Source organism: Nicotiana tabacum, chromosome 9 (assembly GCF_000715075.1).
Source record: "Nicotiana tabacum cultivar K326 chromosome 9, ASM71507v2, whole genome shotgun sequence".
Classification (NCBI taxonomy): domain Eukaryota; kingdom Viridiplantae; phylum Streptophyta; class Magnoliopsida; order Solanales; family Solanaceae; genus Nicotiana; species Nicotiana tabacum.
In genome coordinates this window covers 40,100,930-40,114,525 of record NC_134088.1, presented here as the reverse complement: position 1 = coordinate 40,114,525, position 13,596 = coordinate 40,100,930, and the positions used below count along the sequence as shown (strand labels likewise).

Below are 13,596 nucleotides of genomic sequence, written 5' to 3'. Positions count from 1 at the left end.
AATGAAAACCCTATCTCTTTCTCTCTAGTTTGCTATTTTGACCTTACTGTTTTCTTTTCTTTGTTCCTCTAGTCTTTGTGTTGAGTTACATAGCATTTGCTTCTTCCATTATTAATATATTCATGGACACCGATTTGCCACAGTATTCCTTTCTATTCTCTCTCCAGGAATATGAAGCATAGAAAAGGTATGCAATGACTTTGTATCAGATAGACTTGTCGTAATTCAGTACACAACTTTGAATATGTTGTATATTTTATTAAATGTTGCATAAACAAAAGGTAGTGTTTGTCATCTCAATAATTGTGATCGGCTGACTAATACGAAGACGAAGACATTACATTCAAAGATGATAGAGTTGAAAAAGCATACTCCTACCATTTATGACCAGTCCTGCAATCCTATAATGTAAAATGGCATACCATATAGCGAAAATGGCTTTTCCTATTTATCATTTAGAGTGTTGCACTAGGCTGCAAATAAATATATCCTACGTTCTATCACCCAACACTATATTTTCACTTTGTTTTGCTCTCACGCGTCAACCGCGAGTTGTAACATGCTCTATCACCTGGCACTTTCAGGTTGTAATAGAAATCCCTCCACAGTTTTAGGTGTAGAAGTTTCAAATGATTCCAGGTTTAGAGGCTTTTTATGTATTAAGCCTAAAACTTGAATAGTTTTGTGGACCTTTTTCCCTTCAGTATAGCTAAATTAAAAGTTATGGTTTTCAGATACGTACTTTCTTTCAAATACATTTACATGTATGTGTAATGTATATTTGCGCGCGTCTATAAAAGAAAAGGACCCTTTGCCCTTCTTTTCTTTTCGCTTTTGACCTTCCCTTTCTTCTTCCTCCTCCTTCTTCACCGCGCGAGCGACATCTAACTTCATCACTGTTTACCCGAAAAACGGATAGAGTTTAATTTATACGTAGTTTCTAAGGATATGTGATATAGCTTAATACAAATCGTAAGGATAAAAGGAAATATCAAATATGAACCGCAAAGAATGTAAAATAAACAACGTTGTAAAGAAGACGATTTTTAGGACTAAGCAAGATGGATCAGTTTTTAGGCTTAAAAAAGTAACTCTTGAATATAAGAGGATATGGTGCTTGAATTACAATGTGAGCTCTATCTCAAAAAAAAAAATACCCCTTCAGAAATGATAACCCTCTCCCTTTATAGCAGAGGGATCTTACTTTAAATACAATAAAAAATATGTAGTAGAGAGCCTATTATGTATTGTCTTTTCCTCGATTTTCGTCAAGATTCTATCCCATAGTACGGTTGCAACGGCTCTTGTCTGCGAGCTCGACACTGGCTCGGGCTCGATATTGGATCGAGCCCTCGGTCTTGGTTCGAGCTCGATTCTGACTTGGGGTCTCGGTATTCGGGGTCAGTGTTGGTCGGTCTATATATCTTTGATAATCTCTGCTTTATCTCGTAGTTCGATTTGGATATAGGCTCGATAATGATACCGAACTTGTCATTGATCGGTCTTAGAGCTCGCAGCTCGACACCTTTACTTCGGACCTTGTCATGCAGATATCCTTTGATCGAAACATTATCGTCTCGACCAGTCCGTACGACTGACTCAAATCGGTTTTGACCGTACACAGATAGTCCCCTCATTTCTAGGAAAAGGATGTGGCGATAAACGATATAATTTCCCAACAGCTCGATCAGATATATACTGACGTTTTCATCGATCCCGACCATGACGTATATGATAGTTGTCCCATCGGTTCGATTTTACCAAGGCATTTAATGTGTCAGACGGTGGTCGGCCACCTCTGATATTGAACCGTCATTGCTTCAATCTATAAATAGCCTTTCCTTCCACTATTCATCACTTTTACGTCTTCAATCTTCCAAATTTTCCAAGTTCCTTTTCATCTTTTCTGAGTTTCTGGCCTGTAAATCTGTGAGTTTTACTGCAAACTCTTCCTTAGAACACCAAATACTTCTGTTCTTTGTTCACGAAATTTTAAATGGCAAAAACGTCTAAAACTATTCCGCAAAAAGAGACCGCTTCTTCATCTCGACCTGCTGGTGGTGAGGATGTGGAAAAGCCCAGCCCTGAGGAATTCATTCTGGTAGGGTGTTCGACTGTAGGCGATTTTAAAATTGAAAAGCTTTCTCTGATACTGGGTCTGTGTGAGCCGATGTCGAGTACCAATGTTCAATTACCGAAAATGTTCTCGATAAAGTCATACAAAATGCAACCGGGATAATAAACTCGTAGTAATCCCATCGCCTGATGAATCAATTACTACCCACGTCGAAGGGTTCTTAAGTGTTTACACTTGTCCTTTCACGTTGGGACCTCTAGCCCTGTCATCGTTGCCTTTTGTAAGAGGTACGATGTGACCCTCGGCCAAATCCACCCTTCCTTTTGGAGGATAGTGATTCTTCTTCGATTTTTCTCGAGCAAGGTCGAGGGGCATATCTTCACCCTCGATCATCTTATGCGCCTTTACAGTCCCCGACTTTATCGAGGAGGGTTGATCAAGCTTGCTCGCCGAGCAACCAAAGCGCCATTCTCGAGCATAGACGAGACCCGGGATTGGGGTTGGATGGGCCGTTTTGTTCGAATCAAAACCTCGGACCTGATCCCTGCCGATGACTTGCCATTTCCCGAGAAATGGAATATAAGCCGTGAGTAAACGTTTCTCTTTGCCCGTTTTGATTTTGTGATTGCCTTCTATTTTGTTGATCCATTTTTCCTTATCACATCCATAGCTCGAATGCCGGAACCGATCCTGGATCTTAGACAATGGGTCAAAAATCTGGTGTTGCAGAGACCGTACTCCGAGCGTGCTTGGGTCGAATTATCAAAGGGTTGATGAGAGGCCCGCAGTCATGGTAAATCTTTTTGTCGACTTGTCTCTTCATCGGTTTGTATGGTAAATCTCCCTCTTCCCTTTGTAGGACTCGGGAAAGATGTAGTCATGAGGCCCCCATCTGGTGATGAAGAAGTTCCTGTCCTGAAGCAGGTAAAAGAAAGGAAGAGAAAATACGTATCGGGCTCCCCGAGCTCGGAAAAGAAGAAACCGGCTAAGAGATCTCGAAAGCCGAAGGGGGCTCTGGTGTTATGTCTTCGGAAGTGGTCTGCCATTTAAGGGATGAGCCCGAAGAAGGAGAGGAGAATTTAGCCTGCATGCGGGCTAATGTTGTGATTCAACAGTCTTCCAATTTGGTGGAAGCAAATCAGGGAACCTTGGCCATAATCCCAGAACAAGAAGAAGCTGAGATTATCCCTTCTCGAGCTAAGATGATTGAAAGGGATACCGAGGTGGATCGTCTCGGGCAGTAGAAGATATTTCAAGGGATGAGTTCGAGATAGTTGACATTGGCGAATCCCCTCAGATTTCGGATGCCATGATTCGAGAGTCCGTTATGTTGGAGGATCGGTCCTATGAGGGTATTCAGGAGTCGGCCGATATCCATAGTTTTCTGGAGGGGCTCGAATCAGGTGCCTCGGAGGAGGTTACCGGTTTGGGTGGAATGCCGGTACCCGAAAAAGCATCGTGGTCGGGTTTTACCAAGCCTTCATCGATTCATAAACTAGTGGACCAATTTCCGGCCCCGAGTGTCGATCTCGACCGAAGGCGGAAGATAGTGCTCTCCGTACCTACGGATACCCGAATTGTTTCTTCCCCTATGGGGATTTACAGTTACCTTCGATCCTTGGTGACCGAAGAAGATCAATCAGTGGTGAATGCGGTAGGGCCCGCCTGTCTCTTCAACGAGGCCCAACATGCTTTGAATCGGGTAACTCTGATGGCGTTTTCGCCGCTTCTTTTACACATAGAGTTGTAGGTAATTCTAATGTTTCTCCTTTTGTTTGCAGGCTTCGGTGTTGCATCACGAGGCCTTTCTTCGAATCCGGGAGGAGCATGATGCCAAGGTTCAGAGCCTCACTGAGAAGAGTGACTCGTACAAGCTCCTTAGTGAAAATCTTTGAGCAGATTTGACAACGGCTTGGGAAGAGCATGAGGAGATGGCTGAGCATGTATTCCGAATGTTCTATGATAGTGAAGATGAAAAAGAGATAACCATTAACGATCTAATTCTGCAGGTTCGGCAGAGGATCGAGCAGATTGGATGGCTTAACTCATAGGTAGATGCGCTACTGGCTGAGGCAGAAGAATTTAAAAAGTGTATGGATAACCTTGCCTCGAAAAAGGAAGTCATCGAATCTCAGTTGGAGCTGTCTGATGCCCAACTTCGATCTGTGAAAAAAAATGCTTTGGGGCTGAACAAAAAGATGAAAGAGCTTCAGCATCGGTTGGATTTGGCCACTTCAGATAAAGCATATTTGGCCAAAGAACTTGAAGTGGCCAGATCTAAAGTGATCGAAACCAATAAAAGAGTTGATGCCAAAGTGGCTCAGTTCAGGATCGATGTCGAGGTTAACCAAGCCAAAGCTGAGAGCATGGTCGAACATGCAAAATGGCAAGCTCGGAGAGAGGCTCTCGAGGAGGTTAGAGCTCAGGGCTTCGATATTGGGGCCGAGATTGAAGTCGTCAGGGCAGAGGAGAACAAAGCTTGGAGGTTGACCTTTCCTGAGGAGAACTCCGATGACTTGGGGGAGTCTGAAGATGAGGACGATGCTGAGGATACGACCTCCGATGAAGATTGAGTCATTTAGGGCCTTAGGTCGTTTGCTGTGTTCTTTTGATACCGCTTTCGGTTTTTGTATAAAAAACTTCCTTTTGGCAGAGTAGCCGCCTCTGTACAAAAGATTTGTAAATATAAATCTTTCTTCCTTTTGAAGCAAAATAGCCTTTCAAACTAAATAGATAGTTTGAATTTTAATCTCTGCTGCCTTCGGGCCCTGTGGGTAGTCCCCTTTGCTTTATCGGGCTCGAACATCCTTCAGCTTAAATAGTCAAGTGTTCGTTTGAATTCGAAGAAATGAGTAGTTTTGCTCGCAATAATGTAGCCTGTAGGCGTAATGGTCAAAGTAGCCCGTAGGCTTAATGGTCGAGTGAGTGCTTGCTCGAACTCAAAATAAAAGTAGCCCGTAGGCTTAGCAGTCGAGTGAATGATTCGAACTCGATGAAATGTAGCCCGTAGGCGTAATGGTCAAAGTAGCCCGTAGGCTTAATGGTCGAGTGAGTGCTTGCTCGAACTCGAAATAAAAGTAGCCCGTAGGCTTAGCAGTCGAGTGAATGATTCGAACTCGATGCAATGTAGCCCGTAGGCGTAATGGTCGAGTGAGTGCTTGCTCGAACTCGAAATAAAAGTAGCCCGTAGGCTTAGTAGTCGAGTGAATGATTCGAAATCGATGTAATGTAGCCCGTAGGCATAATGGTCGAGTGAGTGCTTGCTCTAATTCGACTAAATGATTCAAACTCGATGCAATATAGCCCGTAGGCTTAATGGTCGAGTGAGTGTTTGCTCGAACTCAAAATAAAAGTAGCCCGTAGGCTTAGCAGTCGAGTGAATGATTCGAACTCGATGCAATATAGCCCGTAGGCGTAATGGTCGAGTGAGTGTTTGCTCGAACTCGAAATAAAAGTAGCCCGTAGGCTTAGCAGTCGAGTGAATGATTCGAACTCGATGCAATGTAGCCCGTAGGTGTAATGGTTGAGTGAGTGTTTGCTCGAACTCGAAAAAAAAGTAGCCCGTAGGCTTAGCAGTCGAGCGAATGATTCGAACTCGATGCAATGTAGCCCATAGGTATGGTCAAAGATGCAATGTAGCCCGTAGGCTTAATGGTCGAGTGAGTGTTTGCTCGAACTCAAAATAAAAGTAGCCCGTAGGCTGAGCAGTCAAGTGAATGATTCGAACTCGATGCAATGTAGCCCGTAGGCTTAATGCTCGAGTGAGTGTTTGCTCGAACACGAAATAAAAGTAGCCCGTAGGCTTAGCAGTTGAGTGAATGATTCAAACTCGATGCAATGTATCCTGTAGGCGTAATGGTCGAAGTAGCCCGTAGGCTTAACGGTCGAGTGAGTGCTTGCTCGAACTCGAAATAAACATAGCCCGTAGGCTAAGCAGTCAAGTGAATGATTCGAACTCGATGCAATGTATCTCGTAGGCGTAATAGTCAAGTGAGTGCTTGCTCGAACTCTAAATAAAAGTAGCCCGTAGGCTTAGTAGTCGAGGGAATGATTCGAACTTGAAATAATATAGCCCGTAGGCGTAATGGTCGAGTGAGCGCTTGCTCGAACTCGATCCTGTTTGTATAATAAATCTTGAACATAGAATATCGGTAAAGAAGAGGGCTTTCTTTGCAAGTCATTATACATGTGTTTATGTTTTGCGTCAGGGCTCGGGCCAACTACATAAGCATGGTTCGTTTTGACCATTTGTCTCTTACAACGTTTCCTGTTGAGACAATGTTTGTCATGAAATAACAAAGTAACTTCCTTTGCACCGAACTTGATAATCATCATAGATGCGTTCAATGATAAGGCCCCCCCAGTATACGAGGTTGATTTTAAAGAGGCCTCGGATACTCAGCAGTAGTATCGTTTCCGCTATATGGCTGGTATCGATCTCTGGTCGATTTTTGCTTGGTAGTTCTTTTCGTAACGGACCTAGAAATCAACTGGTCATCTTCGACTCTTATTTTGGATTGATATCGATTGTGCACATCGGTCCAAGTAATAGCTGGATACTCGATCAGATTTTGCTTCAGCCACCGTGAAGCCATCGAGCTCCGCTCGTTTAGACCTTAAGTGAAAGCTTGAACAGCCCAATCGTCTGTGACTGGTGGCAGATCCATTCGTTCCATTTGAAAACGAGATACAAACTCCCTTAGCATCTCGTTATCCTTTTGTATTACCTTGAACAGGTCCGACTTTCTGGTTTCGACCTTTATGACTCCGGCATGTGCTTTTACGAAGCAATCTGCAAGCATAGGAAATGAATCAATAGAGTTAGATGGTAAATTATGATACCATACCATTTCCCCCTTTGACAAGGTTTCACCGAATATTTTCAATAATGCAGATTCGATCTCATCATCTTCCAAATCATTGCCCTTGATAGCACACATGTAAGAAGTGACGTGCTCGTTGGGGTCGGTCGTTTTGTTATATTTGGGTATTTCGGGCATACCGAATTTTTTGGGGATTGATTTTGGGGTTGCACTCGAGGGAAAAGGCTTTTGAATGATTTTTTTTGAATCTAGCCATTTTATCATTGGTGGAGCTCCCGGGATCTGATCGACCCTGAAATTGTATGTTTTTACTTTTTTATCATTGGCTTCGACTCGCTTCGTGAGCTCCTCGAGTATTTTAGCAATTTCAGGAGTAGTCCCCGACTCTTGCTCACTTGACCTCACTATGGCTGGCTCCGTTCTGTGTGTAATTTCTCGAGGTGGACTGGGCTCTGGCCTGCTCGGTAGCTGGGTTTGGCTCTGCAACTGAGCTATTGCTACCTGTTGAGCTTGCAACATCTCGAAAATCATACGCAAGTTGACACCGTTTTCCTCGACGTGATGGGTATCTCGAGATGCAGACCGAGTGACACCGTGAATGCTATTTTCAGGTTCAGAATGTAGGTTCGCCTCAATGGCCACATGCGAATTAATATCTATCGGCACTTCGATTCGAGCTCCAACGGCATTAACAAGTGATCTTTCGGTACTTGGTGTAAAGTTGTTGTTCTCATCTTGAAGACCAGCTTCGTTGTCGATAGGTGAGGCCAGTTGATTAATAGTTAGTCGCTGCTAGTCCGAAATCCAAGATACTTTCAGAAACAAGCGCAAAACAGTGTGTTTTTGCAGATTCATATCAAATAACCATTGTTATCCTTAGCCCCACGGTGGGCGCCAAACTGTTTACCCAAAAACGGATAGAGTTGAATTTATACGTAGTTCTAAGGATATGTGATATAGCTTAATACAAATTGTAAGGATAAAAGGAAATATCAAATATGAACCGCAAAGAATGTAAAATAAACAACGTTGTAAAGAAGATGATTTTTAGGACTAAGCAAGATGGATCAGTTTTTAGGCTTAAAAGAGTAACTCTTGAATATAAGAGGATATGATGCTTGAATTACAATGTGAGCTCTATGTCCCAAAAAAAAAAAAATACCCCTTCAGAAATGATAACATTCTCCCTTTATAGTAGAGGGATCTTACTTTAAATACAATAAAAAATACGTAGTGGAGAGCCTCGGATGTATTGTCTTTTCCTCGATTTCCGCCAAGATTCTATCCCATAGTGCGGTTGCAACGGCTCTTGTGTACGAGCTCGATACTGGCTCGATCTCGGTATTGGATCGAACCCTCGACCTTGGTTCGAGCTCGATTCTGACTTGGGGTCTCGGTATTCGGGGTGAATGTTGGTCGGTCTATATATCTTCGATAATCTCCGCTTTGCCTCGTAGTTCGATTTGGATATAGGCTCGATAATAATACCGAGCTTGTCATTGATCGGTCTTTGAACTCGAAGCTCGATGCCCTTACTTCGGACCTTGTCATGCAGATATCCTTTGATCGAAACATTATCGTCTCGACCAGTCCGTACGACTGACTCAAATCGGTTTTGACCGTACACAAAAGTCATTTGTCCATTACGAATTCAAACACATCCAAGTTTTAGTTTGAAATATAAAATAGTTAAATTTGTAAAAATGGTTTAAGAAATAACCAATAAAAAATGATTGCCTCCAATTAATTGTAACAGTTTCATACATATTTTTGTGATAATACAACATTTTCTATCTCACCCTCATATTTTACATATGACTATATGAGACATGTTGTATCGAATGGAATCTTATTGTCCCATTTCCATCTAAAACTTTGAAGAGTGACATAAAATAAAAGGTACGAGTGTTCTCTGCAATAAACCCATTTATATATTGACATCCTAAAAATTAGGTGAAATTAATTATGAACAGGAAGAAAGTACACCAATTGTCCTTTAGATCACGGAGATGAAAAAGTATATTCACTCTGTCCCAATTTAAGTAGTGGTATTTGGTGAAATTTAAAAAATAAATAATAAATTTTTTGAAATTTGTGATCTACAGTCATATATATTTGTGTAGCAGCTATAAATCATCTCATAAAAAGTAAAATAAGAATTTTAAAATTAAATTATTTCTAAATAAGGAAGTAGTTCTTTTCGGAAAATAAACTAAAATAGAAAGTATGAGATATACAAAATTAAACTTTTCTAAACAATGAAAGTATTATATTCCTTTTTATCTCTCCCAGAACAATGAAGCATATAAAAGGTGGTGGATTTGTCAACAACCTGATTTTTAGGGAGATATTCAGGTGCACTAATCAGTCTCAGTTTTATTTAACACGTGAGACTTGTTTTATTATATAGACTCCAATTGTCGCATTTCAGTCCACAACATTGAATATACCATATACTCCATTTGTTTATAAAAGACGACCCTACTATTTTGGATAGTCAAAAAAAAAGATTTTCTTATGATCATATTTTTTGCCAATAAATTTTAGATATCTTAAATTATTAACTATTGTGACATATAATATTTTTTATATAATTTTTAAATATTTCAAATTTATTTCAATTTTTTTTTTAAAAAATCTACATTCAAATTCACATAAATAATTAGTAAATTTAACCTTCGACTCCAAAAAAATTCAAACAAATTGAAACAAGAGGAGTATTATATTTTATTCAATGCTAACATAAAAGAAAAGTGAAGAGAGTGTTTTCTGCATACGAGACTTAACAAATTTGCTCTCTCAATAATTGAGTCAGGTTGACCACGAAGGCTAGGAAATTACGCTATACTGTATCCGTTTTAATTTAAATGACACTCTTTATTGATTAGTCTGTTTCAAAAAGAATGACATATTTTTATATTTAGAATCAATTTAACTTTAAACTTTTTATTTTTCACACTTTACCTTTAATGAAAAGTGTTTATAGCCACACAAATATTAGGGCGAAGTGCAGCAATAGTCATTTTTAAGCCCGCTATTTAAAATATATCCACAATTTACGATGTATTTAAAAATTAGCCAATTCATCCCAAGCGTTAGGACTAAGTATCCTTAATTTGGAAATTCAGGACTTAGTGTTCTGAATTTTTGAGCTGCTAATTTAAAATTCAGGACTAAATGTTATGAATTTCTGAACTACTAATTTAAAATTCAAGACATAAAACTCGAATTTCATGACATAATTTTCGAACTTTAAGATATTTTGTCCTGAAATTTGAATGTTGAGGTTTAAACTCTAGGCTGCCGTGTCCTGAAGTTTGATCGAAATTGCCTAATCTTTAAATACATTGTAAATTATGGATATATTTTAAACAACATGCTTATAAGTGACTACTTGGTGTCATTTCCACCAAATATCATGAACCCATAAAACTTTTTGACCCTTAAACTTTTAAGATTACATATTTTTTTTTTAAAAATTAAAAAAGAAAACTTTATGACAAATCAAATTACATTATCTAAGTACAATTTATTACCAATCATAAAAAGGCATACCATATTATGAGGACAATGCTGACGGACAGGTCCAAAAACAACCTAAAGATTGAGGACCAAGTGTTTTCTGCTGCTGCTCCTTTAGCCGAGCATGCCCATTTTTGAAAGAAAAGTGGGTTTAAGATATACTACATGGTTCAATTTATATGAACATATTTCATTTTTAATTCGTGCCAAAAAGAATGATCTATTTTTTTATTTGGAAATAATTTACCTTTATGCAATGGTTTATATTGCCTTATTTTACACCATAAATTCAAAAATCTTCTTTTTTTTCTTAAACTCTGTGTCCAGTCAAATATGTTCATATAAATTGAAACGGAAGTATATGTGTTTAAAGTCAAGCCACGTATTTTTACTTCGAGGTCATGTCAATTCATCAAACGAAAATCTTGTGCAGCGTGACTGAAAATAAAGCTCAATGAATTAATATATATATATATATATATATATATATATATATATATATATATATATATATATATATATATATATATACACACTACCCCCCCCCCACCACCACCACCACTTCCCAACAGAATACTCTATGTGTTGTGTTATTATGATATTAAGACCACACACATATAGAACGCATATGAAGAAGCTTGGCAGCAAACAAGTCTAGTAAAGACGTCGGCAAATCAATCTGGACCAAGAACCTGATATCAGCAAACAAGTCTAGTTATGCCGGCAGTGTAATATAGGGATTACTATGCAGGAAATAATTCCTTTTGAGTTTTTGGTTTTCTGTATTAGCCTAAATTAATACATATTTGTATAATTTAAAAAATATATTTTCTGCTTTTCTTTTTGAAATTGATATGAAATTGTTAGAAATCATTGTTTAACTCCAGTAGAACTCTTTTTGTTATACAACCTGAAATTCGAAATTGATGTATGCTAGTACTTCAAGTGCTTACTGGAAGGTTGTAACCGAGCACACAGAGGACACAACCAATTTTAACCCAGAAAAGAAATCTAATTCAGAGAGTACATTCGCTGCTTTAGAAAAGGAAAGAGATCTAAATTCTAAAACGATAATGGGAATTTTGTCATTTCTTATTTTAATTCATGTATTCAACAACAACAACTACATACCTAGAAAGAATCTCACAAGTGGGGTTTGGGAAGAGTAGGATGTACGTAGACCTTACCTCTACATTTGTGAAGATAGAGAGGTTGTTTTCGATAGATCATCAGCACAAAAAATATGAAAAAAAAGCAATAGCAGCAAACAGTACCAACAACACAATATTAAATAAACCAAAGCGAAAAAGACAATAATATGTATAGAAGTAAGAATGAGAACAACATATAGTAAAAAATAAGCCTAAAGGAATGCCAAAACAATACAAATATTACCGGTAAGGAAAAGACGAATGCTCAGAAACCTACTAACCTTCAACCATAATCCTCAACCTTCACACCCTCTTATCAAAGGTCATGTCCCCGGTTAGCTGGAGTTGCGCCATGTCCTGCCTAATTACTTTCCGCTACGACTTCTTTGGCTTACCTCTACCTCTTCGCATATCCCCCACAGCCAACCTCTCGCATCTCCTCACTAAGGCAGTTGTGTCCCTTCTATTCACATGTCTGAACCATCTTAACCTCACTTCTCGTATCTTGTCATGCACAGAGACCACTCCTACCATGTCCCTAATATCTTCATTCCTAATCTTATCTCTCCTTGTATGCCTATACATCCATTTCAACATTCTCATTTCTACCACTTTCATCTTCTGGAAGTGAGATTTCTTGACAGGCCAACACTCTGCCACATACAATGTAGTTGGTCTAATCACCACTCTGTAGAACTTACCGTTAAGTCGCAGAGGTATATTCTTGTCACATAACACACTCAGTGCTAACTTCCATTTCATCCACCCTGTTCCAATACGATGTATGACATCATCATCAATCTCCCCATTATCATGGATTATTGACCCAGGGTACTTAAAACTAGCTCTCTTGGGGATGACTTGTGAATCAAGCCTCATGTCCATATCTGCTTCATGAGTCATATCATTGAACTTGCACTCCAAGTATTATGTCTTGTTCCTGCTCAACTTGAAACCTTTCGACTCTAGGGTTTGTCTCCAAACCTCCTGCCTCGCGCTAACCCAACCTTGCGTCTTATCAATCAATACTATATTATCAGCGAATAATATGCATCATGGCACCTCCCCATGATTGTGGCGCGTCAAAGCATCCATCGCCAAGGCAAATAAAAAAGGGTTACGAGATGATAACCCTTACCCGGGTCTTAGCTTTATCATACATGTCCTTAATCACCCTAATGTAAGCTACCGGAATACCGCTAGCCTCCAAACATCTGGACTTTATCATATGTTTTTTCAAGGTCAATGAATACTATATGTAGGTCTCTCTTTCTCTCTTTATACTTCTCCACCAGTCTCCTAACGAGATGAGTAGCTTCCGTAGTCAAACGCCCCAGCATAAATCCAAATTTGTTCTAGGAAATAGACACACTTCGCCTCACCCTCGCTTCCACCATTCTCTCCCAAACTTTTATGGTATGGCTTAGTAGCTTGATACCGCTATAGTTATTGCAATTTTGGATATCGCCCTTGTTCTTGTACAACGGAATCATTGTACTCCACCTCCATTCTTTGGGCATCTTTTTTGTCCTAAAAATGACATTAAACAACCTAGTAAGACACTCGATGGCTTCCCAGTTTGCGTACCTCCAAAATTCCATCAAAATTTCTCTGGCCCGGTCGCTCTTCCCCTGCTCATATTAGGCATAACCTCCACAACCTCCTCATCCTTAATACGCTTACAATATCCAAAATCTCGACGACTCTCAGCGTGCTCCAAGTCACCTAGCACAATGCTCTTATCCCCTTCTTCGTTCAAGCATTTATGAAAGTATGTTTGTGATGACGTCCAAATCCACTACTAAAAGGTAAATGGACACGGTCGCATGCAATATAATTTACCCAACTATGAGTCGGGGTCGAATCCCATAGAGAACAATATGTAGACGATTAGGCATGTAAGAGAATTATCACTTATTATGCTAATCCAAACACGTAGAAAGGTTTTGAGAAAATATTTATAACTAATTGCGAAAATGTAAACTAACCTAGAAAGCAAGTAAAATGATCAATGGCTTCAAGC

General features: G+C 39.5%; 1 protein-coding gene across 1 annotated transcript; it reads right to left on the bottom strand.

Annotated features, from left to right (window-relative positions):
• Positions 1–11,948: 11,948 nt before the first annotated feature.
• Positions 11,949–12,476, bottom strand: LOC107822571 (uncharacterized). The gene has a single exon (XM_016649122.1). It carries the CDS (start codon positions 12,474–12,476, stop codon positions 11,949–11,951), a length of 528 nt encoding a protein of 175 aa, XP_016504608.1.
• Positions 12,477–13,596: the final 1,120 nt, after the last annotated feature.

Bases quoted from the DNA above. Each gene is read 5' to 3' on its own strand.
- LOC107822571 (XM_016649122.1), bottom strand. From the start codon at position 12,476: ATGACTCATGAAGCAGATATGGACATGAGGCTTGATTCACAAGTCATC.